This window comes from Heteronotia binoei, chromosome 1 (assembly GCF_032191835.1).
Source record: "Heteronotia binoei isolate CCM8104 ecotype False Entrance Well chromosome 1, APGP_CSIRO_Hbin_v1, whole genome shotgun sequence".
Classification (NCBI taxonomy): domain Eukaryota; kingdom Metazoa; phylum Chordata; class Lepidosauria; order Squamata; family Gekkonidae; genus Heteronotia; species Heteronotia binoei.
Genome location: NC_083223.1, coordinates 177,728,170 through 177,745,391, shown reverse-complemented (window position 1 = coordinate 177,745,391; position 17,222 = coordinate 177,728,170). Strand labels below are relative to the sequence as shown.

The 17,222-nt window shown below is 41.9% G+C and overlaps 1 protein-coding gene across 1 annotated transcript in view; it reads right to left on the bottom strand.

The window, feature by feature from the left end:
* Positions 1–17,222, bottom strand: part of CAPN11 (calpain 11) — a 50,584-nt gene that overhangs the window by 18,348 nt on the left and 15,014 nt on the right. The window contains exon 2 of the mRNA XM_060244650.1: positions 1,070–1,360. Within this exon, the coding sequence (XP_060100633.1) occupies positions 1,070–1,315 (246 nt within the window). The 5' untranslated portion in view covers positions 1,316–1,360. The remainder of the gene's footprint in view (positions 1–1,069; positions 1,361–17,222) is intronic.

Below are 17,222 nucleotides of genomic sequence, written 5' to 3'. Positions count from 1 at the left end.
TGGCCCAAAGTAAAGATACATGAGGTATTTAGTACAGGGCTGAGTACTGTTGTAGGCTGGATCAGAAGAGAGGCAGCTTGGGAAAGGCCAGCATACCATGCCTATGACTCAGCAAGGCCTGTCTAGAAAGTCATAATCACTAGGAAATTAGCAAGACATAATTATTCACCTAAATAACCATGGCAACAAGTCACATAACAGCTATACAGTTATTGTTGCATGAGTTCCATTCTTTGAATGGAATGGAATTCAGGGAAGTCTTGGAAGGTGAGGAGGTGTCCAGTGATTTGGCTACAAATGTGCAAGTTGAGCAGATATGCTGACATAGGAACAAGCCCAATGGCAACCATCACTTTGCAATCCAAACAGCCCTTTATCCCTCTAAAAGCCTCTTTGCTGCGGTCACAAAAGTCATATCTTCCCAGCATACAGCCTCATAACCCAGCAGCACTAGCCCCTTCTTACAAACATGGAATTACAGGCAATGGCTTGGATGAGTTCACCTAGCACCTGAATTCACTCATAGTGGAAAAATGAACCAAGGATTTCTCACAGTTCAGAGAGACCCCAGAATGCTTGTATCTTTTAGGGTTTACTATCAACAATCAACATCCAAATCACCACAAGATAAAAAGTGTTGCTATCTACATGCATCTCTAAGGCACAGGGTATACACCTGCCTTAAATAATTACTTTGAAGTATGGGGGTCATGAACTTGGTTTAGTAGTTCAAGATATTTCTAGGAATCTAGGATTCTATGGTAATGAGAGCACACATGCAGAAAGTGGCTGGCATCTTTCTCCTGTAGTTTGGGCAGGGGATCGTTTCACAAGCTCAGATGGGAATCCGGCTAGATTAAACGGTTCACTAAAATTTTCTGTAGACATCAAACAGACTCCAGTAGGAAAGAGGTATTAATTAGAAGATGGAAAGGGGCAATGGGAGTGATATGCTAGCATTTGGTAAGAGGCTTTCAATGAAAACTGCTAACAGGAGCTATTACAAAAAGGAACAACTAACCAGAGTGACCTTTCGAGGGCTCCTACAAGCAGAGGACCAGCTACTCACCGATGGGCGCATCCAGCGCACTCCACGGGTTTTGCCAGAACTGGGTCCCAATTCCTTGAAGCCAAGAACTGAGGGAACGGCAGGAAATTGGGGGTCTTCAAATAAAGTGCCACTTTCCAAGCACTCCTGCTTCAGAGCTTCGTAATCCTGACCAAAGTATTTAATAGCATTGTGGTGGTCACCCACTCCTTCTGCTCGCAAACGATTCCTCTCCAGTTTGGCAGCAATTCCTCCAAAACTAATCATTGTATAGCCAGCTAGACACTGGCAACAGAAGCCTCAGCAGATCTCCTGGAATAAAAAATAAAAAAATAGTGTGAAAAAATGGACCACAGATTGCCTAGAACAGAGAAAGGGAATAAAGAACAGAATGTATTTTTACCCTGCCCTTTCTCCAAGGAGCGGTGGGCAGACTCCATGGTTCTTTTTATCCTTATAACAACTCCATGAGGTAGATTATGATAGGAGAGAGAGTGGCCCAAGATGCCTCAATGAGCTTCAGTGTCACATGGGGATTTGTAGCCAAGTCTCCCAAATCCTAAACTTGCACTGCACTGACTCTCATGGGTGGCACTCTTTGAGGACATCTGCCCAACCATAGACCAGAACTGAGATGCAGAGATAGAGGTTCTGCAAGAGGAATAGCCCAAAGACAGATGGATGGCTTGACTTGGCCTGAGAGTCTCTTAGCACCATCAGTTATTCTGTACTAACATTGACAGAACACATTACTATTTCTTGCCTGATCAGGCGGCGACTCCGAGGCTGAAGCAAGCTGAAGGGGTGGGGACAGCACAGCAGTCCTTAGCAAGATAGTCATTAAGATTTCTTGATTCTTTTTTCCAATAAATTTTTATTTTAATCAAACAATTAATGATACATAAAAAGTAGGTATTATTCCATACCAAATTGTTGGCAAATTAGTCATGTGTCCATCATACTACATTACATAAAAATTTACTTGTCTTGTTACTTATACAAAGTGTTAAACAAAATTAGCTAATACAAATAATATTTTTCTATTATATTAGGAATCTCACCTTGAGTCATTAAGTATTCTAAAATAGGAAACCAAATTGCTACAAACGTATTCATTTGAAAGGGATTTTGTACTGATTTTATGTTAGGTGTTATTTTGCTCATTAAATAAAGATTCCATAATTTTTTATGCCATAGATTTAAAGATGGTTGCTGTTCACTTTTCCAAAGAAGAGCAATACATGATTTTGCTGCATATAGCAACATAGTTATCCTTTCATAAGTCGCTCTAGATTCTATATAATAAGGTCGTATATTCAAAAACAATATTTCTGGCTTTAATCCCAGTAAAAATCCAGTAATTTCTTTTATTTTTTGAAGAATTATTTTCCAAAATTGTTTTATTACTGTGCATTCCATCCAGCAATGCATATATGTACCAATCTCACCGCATTTCCTCCAACATTGTGGTGAGAGCGTTTTGTTATATACGATAACTGCTCGGGGGTGGTGTACCAAAACGTTATAATTTTTAGAGTCTGCTGTCTAAGTTATAATATGTGAGTGGTTGGAGCATAACTATTCCAGATTTTGTCCCAAGTCTCAGTTGTAAGATTAAAACTACATAATGTTTGCCATTTTTGTTGGTATGGTAAACTTTTAGTTTCTGTATTATCTAAAATGGCTTGATATATTTTAGAGAGTATTCCTTTAGAAACACCTGGTCCTAGCTGTAAAAATTTTTCAAACAATGTTTTTTTTTTTTTTAATCATTTCTATTAACTTGATAGACTCCTGGAGATGCTTAAGTTGATAATATTCTAACCAGCTGATTTGGAAGGATAGCTTTTTTTTTCTAATGATGTTTTATCTATAAATTTTCTGTTCTTAACTAAGTCATTAAGGGTGTCAACTCCACACTGATGCCATTTTTGATATTGCTGCTGAAGTTTTGCAGGCTGGTACCACGTTTGACCAATAAAGGAAGTGAATCTTGATGGGTTGGGAAGAAATTTGTGCCTCGTGTTATCCCAAACATCAAAGATAGAGGCCCTTTTCACACTTACCAGTGGAAGCCAGAAGGGAGTCGGTATTGTGCCGCCTTGCAGTAATCCGAGACAGGGATGGGAGTTTTCAGACACATGTTTTTTTTTCCTATAGGGTTCCGTGATTGAAGCGAGCCATTTCACACTGTTCTGCTCTTATCTCGCTTCCACCAGCGCCAGCCGTTTTTGCCTGCCGGCTCGTGATCTCCAGCTTATTTTTGGGGGGGGAACGTCGGGCAAAGATCGCTATAGCGCTATAGCGACGTATCACAATAGCAACACCATAGAGATTTATTTCCGTGACCTTCCAACACTAAAAGTTTTTTTGTTTAACAACGTTATCCATTCTTTCATCCACACTAAACAAACTGCTTCCTGATATAACTGTTTTTAATTGAATCATGACGTAGTCATGTCTGTGAGCCGCCCTGAGCCCGCCTTTTGGTGGGGGAGGGCGGGATATAAAAATAAAATTTATTATTATTATTATTATTTTATTATTATTATTATTTATTATTTGAAATTTGGCAGTTGAAACCCACCTCTTTCTTTTGCATCTGTCAAAATTTTCATTTTAATCCTTGGTTTCTTCCCAGCCCACACAAATTCTGAGATTTTCCTTCGCCATTTATCAAATTGTTTGCCATCCACAATCGGAATAGTTTGAAACAAATATATTATTCTTGGTAAGATATTCATTTTGATTGCAGCTATTCTACCCAACAATAACAAATTAAGCTTATTCCATTTTAACATGTCTTCATTCATTTTACACCATAACTCCTCATAATTATTTTTAAACAGATCAATATTCTTCATTGTTATCTCCATCCCTAAGTATTTTACCTTAGAGGTGACTTCACAACCCATTAATCTCCGTAATTCTTGTTGCTTGTTCATCCGCATATTTTTACACAGAATTTTTGATTTTTCTCTGTTAATACAAAGTCCCGTCAACTCCCCATATGCTTGTATTTTAGCTAGCAGCAAAGGTGTAACTTGTATGGGGTTTTCATTTATAAACATTTTATCATCAGCAAAAGCTCTATACTTGTAAATAAATCCTTTTATTCTTAATCTTTCTATTTCTTTTTTCTTGGATCTGCATCAATAATATTTCAAGAGTCATTATAAACAACAATGGTGAAAGCGGACAGCCTTGTCTAGTACCTTTGCTAATTTTCATATCTTCTGTAAGATCTGTGTTTATACACAACCTTGCACTTTGTTCAGAATATATTGATTTTATCATTCTTATAAAGTTTTCACCCAGCTCCATTTTTTCCATTACTGCAAACATAAAGTCCCAATTTAAATTATCAAATGCTTTCTCTGCATCTGCAAAGAATAATGCTACTTCTTTTTCTGGATGTCTTTCATAATATTCTACAATATTTACAACAGTTCTAATATTGTCTCTTATTTGTCTTTTGGGAAGAAACCCTGCTTGATCTTCCTTTATAAAGTTTATCAAATGTTGTTTAAGCCATTCTGCCAAGATTCTTGTAAATATTTTATAGTCATTATTTAATAGCAAAATTGGTCTCTAATTTTTTACATTCGTGACATCTCTATCTTCCTTAAGTATCAACGAAATAACAGCTTCTTTCCATGTGTTTGGTACTTTCCCTTTTATTCTTATCGTATTCATCAACTTCTGCAATTTTGGTATTAACTCATCTTTAAAAGTTTTAAAATATTTAGCTGTATATCCATCAGGCCCAGGTGCTTTTCCATTCTTCATTGCGTTAACTGCTGCTTCAATTTCTATTTTTTCAATTGCATCATTCAAAACGTTTTGCATATTTTCAGTTAAGGGCTCTATTTTTATCTTTTGTAAATACTCATCCATCTTCTCTTTCTTTATTTTAACACCTTTAAACAATTGGGCATAGTACTTAAAAATTCTCTTTTTATTCCCTCTTGAGTAACCACTTCTCTTCCATCTATCACAATTCTGTTAATAATTCTGTTTTCTCTCTTTTTCCAGTGTTCTTGTTTAAGGGTTAATAAATCTTTTTGAATAGTCTCACTATCTAATAATTCTAGTTACCTTCTTTTAGCAAGTTGTTGTTTATAAATAGTTTTACTGCAGGTATGCTTATGTTTGGTTTCTAATAATTGAATATTTTCGGTTAAGTCATTCCTTAACTTCTTTTTCTGTTTATTAATATAGGCAGAGTATGTGGCCCCGTAGGACCAGTTTTAAAGCATCCCAAATATATATTGGAGAGCTCTCTTCTTGTGTATTTTCCTTGAGATAATTTTTGATATGTTTAATTAATGGTTCCTGAAATAATTGATTTGATAATAAATTTGTATTAAATGACCACTGTTGTTTCACTTTCGTTTTGCCTTCTAAATTTAAGATTGTTTCAACCCATGCATGATCGCTCCATAACTTATATCCTATTTGGGAAGACACCATTTGTTGTACTAAGCCTACAGAGATAAGAACATAATCTATACGCGTGTGCACCAAGTGACGCATAGAAAAAAAAGTAAAGTCCTTCTCTTTAGGATGAAAAAACCTCCATGAGTCTATCAAGTTATATTTTTCAAACAATGAGGTTAATTGGGTGTTATTATTATGTTTTGGCTTCCGTTTTCCACTCAAATATGTTCTATCAAACCAATAATTAGAAATTAAGTTAAGATCACCATCCAAAATACATTCACCTTATTTAAATTTTTCTAATACCTTAAAGGTTTCATTTAAAAAGCATATCTGTTCTGAATTGGGAGCATATATTACTCCTAAAGTCATTTTCTGATTTTCAAGTACTCCTTTTATAAATAAATAACAACCTCTAGGATCTTTCAAAGTATCTTGCAATTGAAATCTAACATTTTTAGATAGTAGTATAGCAACTCCTCTAGACTTAGATGATCCACAAGCTTGTATTTGAGTATTAAACCATTTAGTTTTAAAGATTAATTTGCCATTATCTTTCAAATGGGTTTCCTGTAAGAAAAGAATATGCGGGTGCAAAGATAATAAATTAGAATAAACACGCTTTCGTTTAACACAATTATTATTCAAACCTCTTACATTCAGAGAATATACTTTCAAATGATGAGACATAATAAATCAAGTCAAGAATAATACTTCTTCACAAGTTATAACACTAAGATGAACACACACACAAAAAACAATTGCCTTATCAAAATACCTAGTCTAAACTAATAACTTCCTATTCCAGCAATAACCTATCTATTTCTATTCTAACACTAACCTATCTAATCCTAAAATTGTATTTATGAACAAATGTAATACTATATATATCTTACCTAAACCTACACTAATATTATGTTAATATCTTTTAAGCTAATTATCGTTATCTATATTTATATAATAACCCTAATTCAACCAATCTAAACTACCCTATGGCTCCTAAAAATAGGAGAGTGAACCCAATGTCACTAGAACATAAGAACATAAGAGAAGCCATGTTAGATCAGGCCAATGGCCCATCCAGTCCAACATTCTGTGTCACACAGCGGCCAAAAAAAAATATATATATATATATATATACACACACACACACACACACACACACACACACACACTGTGGCTAATAGCCACTGATGGACCTCTGCTCCATATTTTTATCTAACCCCTTCTTGAAGGTGGCTATGCTTGTGGACGCCACCACCTCCTGTGGCAGTGAATTCCACATGTTAATCACCCTTTGGGTGAAGAAGTACTTCCTTTTATCCGTTTTAACCTGTCTGCTCAGCAATTTCATCGAATGCCCACGAGTTCTTGTATTGTGAGAAAGGGAGAAAAGTACTTCTTTCTCTACTTTCTCCATCCCATGCATTATCTTGTAAACTTCTATCATGTCACCCCTCAGTCGACGTTTCTCCAAGCTAAAGAGCCCTAAGCGTTTCAACCTTTCTTCATAGGGAAGGTGTTCCAGCCCTTTAATCATTTTAGTTGCCCTTTTCTGAACTTTCTCCAATGCTATAATATCCTTTTTGAGGTGCGGCGACCAGAACTGCACACAGTACTCCAAATGAGACCGCACCATCGATTTATACAGAGGCATTATGATACTGGCTGAATCTACCAATCCTGTGTACAATATAAATTGGGGTTAAAGGATTGTTTTCTTTTTAACCTCGTTTGTAACTTCTCTCCCAAACCGCCTAACAAAAACTAATAATAATAATAGTGATAAATAAATAAAAAAGAGTCATATAGAATACATTCTTCCATTTTTTATACCAATTTTTAGTCAGACCCTCATGATTCAGTTTGTCCAGAAGTTGCAAGTACTGGGATTTTACTAGTTTTTGTCTTTGGTGGAGCAGATTGTTGAAACAACTTCCTCTTAGTATTCTTCTTTGTCAAATCAGTCGGTTCTTTTAGGCCTAGTTTTTTAAGCAAATTAAGTCCTGTTTCTATATCTTGTGCTTGAAGCCTGTTGCTATTATGCACTCTTTGTAGAGTAGCTGGTCCAACCCATCTGTATTTCTGTTGAGCCTTTTGTAGCTGCTGAGTCACTGGTTTAAGTTCTTGTCGTTTGGAAATCGCCTCTGGGGGCAGATCTGGATATATTTCAATTTTTGTCTCTTTATATTGAAACGAGCCCCGTTTTCGTGCCTCAAAAAGTACTTTAGTTTTGACTCTAAAATCAAGAAATGTCAGTACAATGTCTCTTGGACCTTTTCTTCTGAGATTAAATGGCGAGCCAAGTCTATATGCTTTAGTTATGATGGGTACAACATCATCCTCTAGATGGAGTTGTTTTGCAAGCCAAGCAGCCATAAAGGATTGCAGATCATTCATTTCAGGTTGATCCTCCAAAAATCCTCTCAGTTTACGGTTATTCTGTCTCTGGTCCATTTCCAAAGTAAGTAATTTTGATGCCATAGTTTCAGAGTCTTTTTGCATTATAAAAGTTTCTTCTTGCAGTACTTCAGCTAATTTTTTTGCTGTGTCAGCAGTTATCTTAACTTCAGATGATGAAGCAGATAGTTCCCGCAACTGATTTTGTAAAGGTTCCAGCAGCATTTTTATTTGTAACACTAGGTTGTATTCCAACTTGTTTAAGTCAGCCTTTGTTACTGCTGCCTCATCTACAAGAACGTTCATTGAACCGTCGGCCATTTTAAAATCGCTAGAAGTCCCATTTTCCACCTCTCTGCTGCGATTTAGTAAAATAAAGGCTTACCGCTTGGTTTTTGGATGTGGTTTTGACTGCCTTGAGTACAGAGGGTCTCCCCCCCCCCCCCATAAAATATCAAACACATTTGCATTATAGAGTATTTCTGGCTGTTTGGGGAAGAGCTCACTTTTCAGGTGTCCATTCCTATCGACGTGACGCCCCGCCCCCCCAAGATTTCTTGATTCAACTTACTTTCAGTTTGGAATGAATGAGCCTGATAACAGGTGGTGGGGTATAGTCTCACTTAATTCAACTGAGAAATGCACTGACTTCTAAATAATCCAGAGCAGTGGCTAGAGCATTCTAGAAACCTTTGTTTATTCATGCATGAACCTGTAGCCCCAGACCCTGGCTAGCCTCACTGCTCCCCAAAGCATGGCATTCACACTGAAATTCAGGATTCAAACAACAAACAAAATAACAAAAACATACCTTTCTCAGACTTCCCGCTATTCTCAAGGGAGCCACAATAATATCTGCACTGAACCAAAAGCCTTTTTAAAGATAATCAGAACAACTAGAAAACAGGATTGCAGCCTCTGTGGAAGTATGCTGAACAGCTTGTCTCCATCTTCTACCTAAAAGGCACGTGGCATCAATTTTGTTGGGGAAGTCTTGATCCAGTTTCAAAAGCAATCGTTGTGACCCTACCAAATTTTTATTAAGGTATATGTATATGTACCTACTTGTATGATATGTAACATTCTATCTGATTGCTTGAATGCCAAAACTGAGAGCTCGTATTACTCAATACTAAGGACAAGGAAGAACAGTTGAACAGGAATAAGGAACAAAATTACACACGTAAATCCATAACATGAAACAATTTTTTTGGGATCTTTTTAATGACAAGGTGTTTTTGATAAGGAGCCTACTGAAAATCCATCAACCTAGGTAAATAAGCCTGGATACCTTAAAATTTCAACCTGAGAATCTCTGGATTGGATTTAAATTTTATATGCATCTGTATCCAACAGGTAAAGATTTCCCACTAAAACTGTACTTGCTGGATTTCTAGTACAAAGAGATAAGCTTGGCTGCACAGTTTGGCTATTCCTGCCTCAAATGGCTGCTTTTGCCAATGCTGTGGAGGTGGGGAGAGAATAACAAGGAAAGGGAAGAGACAGGGCAGTCCAGCTGCTTAATGTTTGCAGAAAAGACCTAGCTTGCTGATAAAGAGGCTCCAATAAATATATTCCCTTCTTCCTCCCAGCTCCAGTAAGAGAATGCCTGTTGCTGAGCTCAACCTACAGGAGAGACAACAAACAATCTATCTACTAGATCGGTTGGCCTCCCCTACTGTACTGTGCTGCTGTACAGCTGTACTATTCTTTGGTGCTATTAGTGCCATCTTGCTATGTTATCCTGGCATTTCATCTTGCTGGACTACCCTGTTGTACTTTACTCAAGGTTGTAGCTGTTTTTTATTATGATTGTAATTGTATTGCTATTTGGGAGGGAGGGGGGGCTCCCTCTTGGGTATCCTGCCCCCCCAGGGGAAGTGTATGCGCAATACATAGCCTCTCCTTTCCCGGTGTAGTGAACGCCGCGTGGTCACTGTCCGGCTATGCCTGGCAGATGGTCACTGCAATGGCCTCTCCTGCATTACTGCATCTGTGGCAACACCTTCCCGCTGGTACCCCCCCCTTTCTCACAGAGTTTGCCACGTCATGGTGCGACCGAATGTCCGGCGGTATAACCGGATGGGCAGGCTGGGCTCACCAACCTCGCCAGCCAAGAGAAGGAAAACTCTAACATCAAACCCGGGCAGATAGAGCTCGTTAATGTAACACCTACCACCTGGAGGACTCGCTGCCGGCGTCCCGGCTTACTGGGCCATGGCAGATGACCCCAAGGTGAAAGGGTGGAGCCAGTACCGCGCACACTATGCTTCACCTAAAAATTCCTCTGCGCAGGCCTGAAGGGCATATCCACATCCACAACACACCAAGTCCTGCAGCGATGGGCAAGGGGCGAAACGGCAGGTGGAAGATGCCACTGGAAGCCACAGTCCCGATCCTGCATGTAGGCAGTTCAGGGTATTGGTCGCCTGATGGTGACCCGGAGACGAAAGCATTTTTCGGCAGCACCCTGAACGACCAAGCAGCCTTATCTAGGGACAGCACTGCTTGCTCCACACGGAGAGGGGCCTAGAAAAGGTGGCCTAAACAAAGCTCGTCTCCCCCACCCCAGTTGGCTAGCCACAGTCAACGGGCATCCTTACTTGCGGTCAAAAAATAACAACAAAGAAAAGGCATGCACCTGCCTCACAAAGTGTGCAAAGACTAAAGCTTGCATGTTGGAACATCAGAACCATGCTTGACACAGTAGACAGTGGTCGCCCTGAACGACGCTCTGCTCTAGTTGCCCACAAACTTCTCAGGTTGAATATTGACATAGCAGCTCTCAGTGAGGTCCGTTTCCCTGAGGAAGGTAGTCTTCAAGAACATGGTGCTGGTTATACCCTCTACTGGTCGGGTAAGTCAAAGGCTAAGAGCCGCCTTTCTGGCGTTGGCTTCATGGTCAGGAACTCCATTGCCTCCAAACTCGAAAACCTGCCAACAGGTCACTCAGATCGCATCATGTCCATGCGCCTCCCACTTCAAAACAAGCAGCATGCAACACTTTTCAGTGTGTATGCCCCAACCCTTCAAGCAGATCCTGCAGAAAAGAACAAGTTCTATGCTGATCTATGCAACCTCATACGGAAGACCCCTACAGAGGACAAGGTGATCATCCTTGGCGACTTCAATGCCAGAGTAGGTAAAGACTCAGAAGCCTGGAAAGGAGTACTTGGCAAACACGGCATTGGCAACTGCAACGATAATGGGCGCCTCCTGCTAGAATTCTGCACAGAGCACCAGCTCACCATCACCAACACTATCTTTCAGCAGAAGAACAGCCTGAAGACAACCTGGATGCACCCACGGTCCAAGCACTGGCACCTTATTGACTACATTCTGGTGCGCCAGAGAGACCTTCGAGATGTCTTACACACCCGAGTAATGCCCAGTGCGGAATGTCATACGGATCGTCGTCCTGTAGGCTGCAATCTCCGTCTTCACTTTAAATCTACACCCAGGAGAGGAGGTATCCCTCGGAGGAAGCTTCAGGTTGGCAGCCTTCAGTCAGCCGAAGTTAAAGCTGCCTTCCAGGCAAAACTCCAGTCAAGAATTGAGGACCCCAGTTGCCCCACAGACCCTTCTCCAGAAGCACTCTGGGAACACCTAAAAACTACCATCCTGTTGATCTCTGAAGAAGTCCTCGGGTTCTCCACAAGGAAGAACAAGGACTGGTTTGACGAGAACAATCAAGAGATCCAAGAATTACTGGCAAAAAAGAGATCTGCCTACCAAGCACATCTTGCTCAGCCCTCCTGTCCCGGGAAAAAAGCAATCTTTCGCGCTGCATGTAGCAACCTCCAGCGCAAGCTTCGAGACATTCAGAACGAGTGGTGGACCAAGTTTGCAGAGAGAATCCAGCTGTGTGCAGACACTGGTGATTTAAGAGGGTTCTACGAAGCCCTGAAGGCAGTATATGGCCTATCATATCAGGCTCAGAGTCCCTTGCGTAGTGCAGACGGCCAAGTGCTCCTCACAGACAAGGCATCCATACTGAACCAGTGGTCGGAGTATTTTCAGGTTCTCTTCAGTGCCAACCGCGTAGTTCAAGATTCAGCAATCCACCTCACCCCACTTCAACCAGTGAAAACAGAGTTGGATGAGATGCCCACCCTAGAAAAGACTGTTAAAGCCATCAAGCAACTGAAAAGTGGCAAGACAGCGGGAGTTGATGGAATCCCACCAGAGATCTGGAAGCATGGGGGCACAGTACTACATAGCACACTTCACAAAGTACTTGTCACCTGCTGGGAACAAGGCAAACTACCACAGGACTTTCGCGATGCAATCATCATCACTCTACACAAGAACAAAGGGGAAAAGTCAGACTGCTCCAACTACCGGGGGATAACCCTGCTCTCCATCGCAGGCAAAATCCTTGCCAGAATACTCCTGAACAGACTGGTGCCCACCATTGCAGAAGAACTCCTCCCAGAGAGCCAGTGCGGCTTCAGAGCTAACAGGAGCACCACCGACATGGTATTTGTTCTCAGGCAGCTCCAAGAGAAATGCAGGGAACAGAACAAGGGTCTATATGTGACTTTTGTCGACCTTACCAAAGCTTTCGATACCGTTAGCAGGAAAGGCCTATGGCAAATCTTGGAACGTTTAGGATGTTCCTCAGCATGATCATCCAGCTACATGAAGACCAGCGAGGCCAAGTCAGACACTGCAACGACCTCTCGGAGCCCTTCCCAATAGGCACAGGTGTAAAGCAAGGCTGCGTTCTCGCGCCAACTCTCTTTACGATCTTCTTTAGCATGATGCTTCAAAGAGCCGCAGTAGATCTAGATGATGACGATGGTGTCTACATCCGCTATCGCACCGATGGCAGCCTGTTCAACCTGAGGTGACTAAAGACTCACTCCAAGACAATGGAAAAACGTATCCGCGAGCTACTGTTTGCTGATGATGCTGCACTCGTCTCCCAGTCGGTATCAGCTCTGCAGCATATGATGTCCTGCTTTGCAGAGGCTGCCAAGCTATTCGGCCTAGAAGTTAGTCTGAAGAAGACAGAAGTTCTCCACCAGCCTGCACCCCAGGAAGATTATCACCCTCCCTGCATCACTGTGGGTGAATCAGTTCTGAAGACAGTCCAGCAGTTCAGCTACCTGGGGTGCATCATCTCCTCAGATGCCAAGATCGACAAGGAGATTGACAACAGGCTAGCAAAGGCAAACCGTGCATTTGGCCGACTGCACAAAAGAGTGTGGAGTAACAAGCATCTGAAAAAAGGCACAAAAATCAATGTTTACAAAGCGGTTGTGATGACAACCCTCATCTACGGCTCCGAATCGTGGGTTTTATACCGTCATAACCTGCAACTCCTTGAGCGCTTTCATCAGCACTGCCTTCGCACCATCCTCAACATCCACTGGAGTGACTTTGTGACCAACACTGAAGTCCTCAAGAGGGCGGAGGTTACAAGCATCGAGGCACTGCTGTTGAAGACGCAGCTGCGTTGGGCAGGGCATATTTCTAGGATGGAGAACCACTGCCTTCCCAAGATTGCTCTGTATGGCGAACTTTCCACTGGCCATCGAAATAGAGGGGCACCAAAGAAGAGGTACAAGGACTCCTTGAAGATATCCCTTGGCACCTGTCGCATCAACCATCAGCAGTGGTCTGACCTAGCCTCAGATCGCAAAGCATGGAGGCACACCATCCACCAGGCTGTCTCCTCCTTTGAGAACGCACGCATAGCTGGTCTTGAGGACAAAAGGAGATTGAGGAAGAATCGCACTGCTACAGGACCAACCCCAAATCAGACTTTTCCCTGCAGCCACTGTGGCCGGATCTGCCTGTCCCACATTGGTCTTGTCAGCCACCAGCGAGCCTGCAGCAGACGTGGACTACTGCACCCTTCTTAAATCTTCGTTCGCGAAGTCAAGCCGAGAGAGATTGCTATTTATGTTGTACTCCGCTCTGAGCCCCCAAATGGGGGAATGGGCAGAATAATAATAATAGTAACAACAACAATAATACTAATAACAACAACTGGGGGGAAACCCACCAAAATTGAAGTACTCTGTAGACTCCTGATAACAATGCATCTGTAATATAAGACACAAAATAAGAAGAATGTGCCATTTAAAAGAATTATATATGGCTCTCCTTGGGGTTCCCAAGTGTGCATGCTGAATGTTTTAGCAAAGATCCCCCTCAAGGATTTGTCTTCTAATCTACCCCTTTCACCAAGGAGTTTAGTGGCACTAAACAGCTCTGGGAGGCAGATTAAGCTGAGATACAGTAATTCTGTTGATGGTTACATGGCAAGTGTTGTAGCTGAACAGCGATCAGCACTTTGGTTTTGCAACCAACTTAGACAATTAACTATACTGGCTGGCTGTTTGAACAGTACTGTAAATAACCTTCATTGGCTGGGTTCATCCACAGCTGAATGAATGCCAAATCAAAACACTTTGGATATTCCACAAAATGGCTTCTAACTCTGCACAGCTGCAGGCTACAGACAGAGCTTGCAGGTTCACTGAAGGGAAGACTGAGAAGCCTCACTCCTGGCAGCAACAGAGCTCATTCGGCAGGATAAAAGCTCTTGAGAAAGTACTATCAGACAGATAAATCAGAAAAGGGTTGAACTAGAGGAGATACTGAAAGATCTATCAGATCCTCCCAACATTTACAACATGCAAATAGAAGCTGCATAAGGACCATATTCAGATGGGGAAGCAGGAAAGAAACCCCAGCATGGTGTCACACATGGAATCCAGCACTCCCCTGCAATCATTAGCCATAAAAAGAAAGAAAAAGAGACAGGATGTCCCTCTGTTGCTTTCAAGGGTTAACAGCATAGAGAAACTGGCTTCAGGTGGTAAAACTGTACCAATGTGTGGTGAAAAGTGTCTTCAAGTCACAGCCAACATATGGCAACCTGGATTATATGTTCCACTTTTGGATAATTAACACTTGTGGAATCTTATATTCTAGTAGAAAAATTGCTAAATCTTTAGATATTTAAATCCAGTGACTGGAGCTGTGAATGGACAAGACAGATCCTTCTACGAAACTGAAAAGGGCCTGAGGTTTGCGGAAAAATGTGAAGGCTAAAGAAAATAGACTGGAGAGTTTTTAAAAACTGAAAATGATAAAAGGAGTATCCACAGCTTTAGAAAACTGATTTCCTCAGTGGTTGTTGGCAGGCAACTGCAGTATTCCAAGCTTGGTTCTGTGAGGCTGCAATAACACACACTAAATAAGTCTGGTGTAGTGGAGAGCCAGTTTGGTGTAGTGGTTAAGTGTGCAGACTCTTATCTGGGAGAACCGGGTTTGATTCCCCACTCCTCCACTTGCACCTGCTGGAATGGCCTTGGGTCAGCCATAGCTCTGGCAGAGGTTGTCCTTGAAGGGCAGCTGCTGTGAGAGCCCTCTCCAGCCCCACCCACCTCACAGGGTGTTTGTTGTGGGGGAGGAAGGTAAAGGAGATTGTGAGCCGCTCTGAGACTCTTCGGAGTGGAGGGCGGGATATAAATCCAATATCTTCTTCTTCTTCTTCTTCTAAATAATGCATTTTCAATCCACTTCCCAACTTGATTTTATTGTGTGAACTCGCAAAATCCAGTTGGAAACTGCACTGAAAGTGCATTATTTAGTGTGTGTGATCCCAGCCTAAGTAAAAGGCAGGGGGCAGGGGCAGGGCCCTTTCCAGCTTTCTTGGCCTTTGAGGTATGAATCCTTGGGGCCAGGCAGCTCTAGGTTGGGAAATTCCTCGAGATTTTGTGGTTGAGGAGGACAGGGTTTGGGGAGAAGAGAGGCCTCAGCCAGACATAATGCCAAAGAGTCTTCCCCTCCGAAGTCACTATTTTCTCCAGGGGGACAGATCTCTGTTGTCTGCAGTTGTAATTCTGCAGGATCTCCAGATCCAACCTTGAGGCTGGTGACACTAGGTCTGGTGGCAATCTCTTGGTGACCTGATAACATTTTACTTGCATGACACAACTAGCTCTGGCTGCTTGCTACTGTTCAACAGTAGCCACCCTAAGAAAGCTAATATTCTGCAGCAGTTAGAGCTTCAGATTAAGGCCTGTGAGACCCAGGTTCAGATCTCCATCTTACTGTAGAAGTTGACTGGATGATTTTGGACCAGTCACAGACTTTAAGCCTAACTTACATCACAGGATTGTTGTGCAGATAAGAGGAGAGAATAATATAAGCTGCGTTGGTTCCCACTGTGAAGACTACAGTTTTCCTAGTAGAAGCTACAAGGGAGGGGGGAAGAGAGGGAGTGCTGAAGGTAGAGGGGCAGATAAGATAGGTTGGCTGATGGGTGTGAAGGAGATAGGGTTACCAATTCAAAGTTAGGAAATTCCTGGAGATTTGAGGGGTGGAGTCTGGGGACCATGGGGTTTGAGGAGGAGAGGAACCTCAGACAGGTATAATGCCATAGACTCCTCCCTCCAAAGCAATCATTTCCTCCATAGGAACTACCATTGCCAACTTCCAGGTGAGCTCCAAATACAAACAAACAACAGTGGAATTGCACAATTCAGAGTATACTGGCAAAATGTCTATTGGATTTAATATGTTTAAATAAAGACTCAATACTACAGTGTCTTAATGCCTGTCTTATCCTCAGTATACCATAATAAGTTACAAGATATTTACAAACCTTCCCAAGTCATTCATTCCTTCCCACTGTTCCAACAGTCATATGAAATGATAACCTCTTTCAAAAGTCTTCTGCTCCAGGAGACATGAATCTTGTATAACATAAGTCTTTATTATCTGTGTCAGCCACTCGTGAAGCCTTGCACTTTCAATCTCAATGGATCCAATACTCCCCATTGTAGTGCAGGCTTGGAGCTTTTGTCCATCGTTATATCTCCTCTTCGTGAACTTCCAGGTGAGGGCTGGTGATCACCTTAAATTACAACTGCTTTCCAGGTGTCAGTTCCCCTAGAGAAAATGGCTGCTTTGAATGGTGGAATCTATGACATTATCCCCTCCTGAGGTTGCTTTCTTCCCCAAACCTCACCATCCCAAGGCTTCACCTCCAAATCTCCAGCAATTTTCTAAGCTGGAGCTGGCAACTGTAAAGGGAACTGATCTCTGTAGTTGGGAAATCCATTGTGATTCTTGGAGAGCTGCCATTTTCACTGCTGTGTGGGGGAGGAAACAGGTGGCTGGCTGGGAGTGCCACTGCCATCCACCATGCTGCTGCTGTGTGTGTGTGTGTGTGGGGGGGAAGCAGGCAGTAGACTGGGAGAGTGATGGGGGGCAGAAAGAGAGAAATAATGATGAGGTGAGGCAGAGAAAGAAAGAGGAAATGATAGGCATGGAGGGGAGAGAGTAAGAAAAGGAGTGGCAGGAGGGAGAA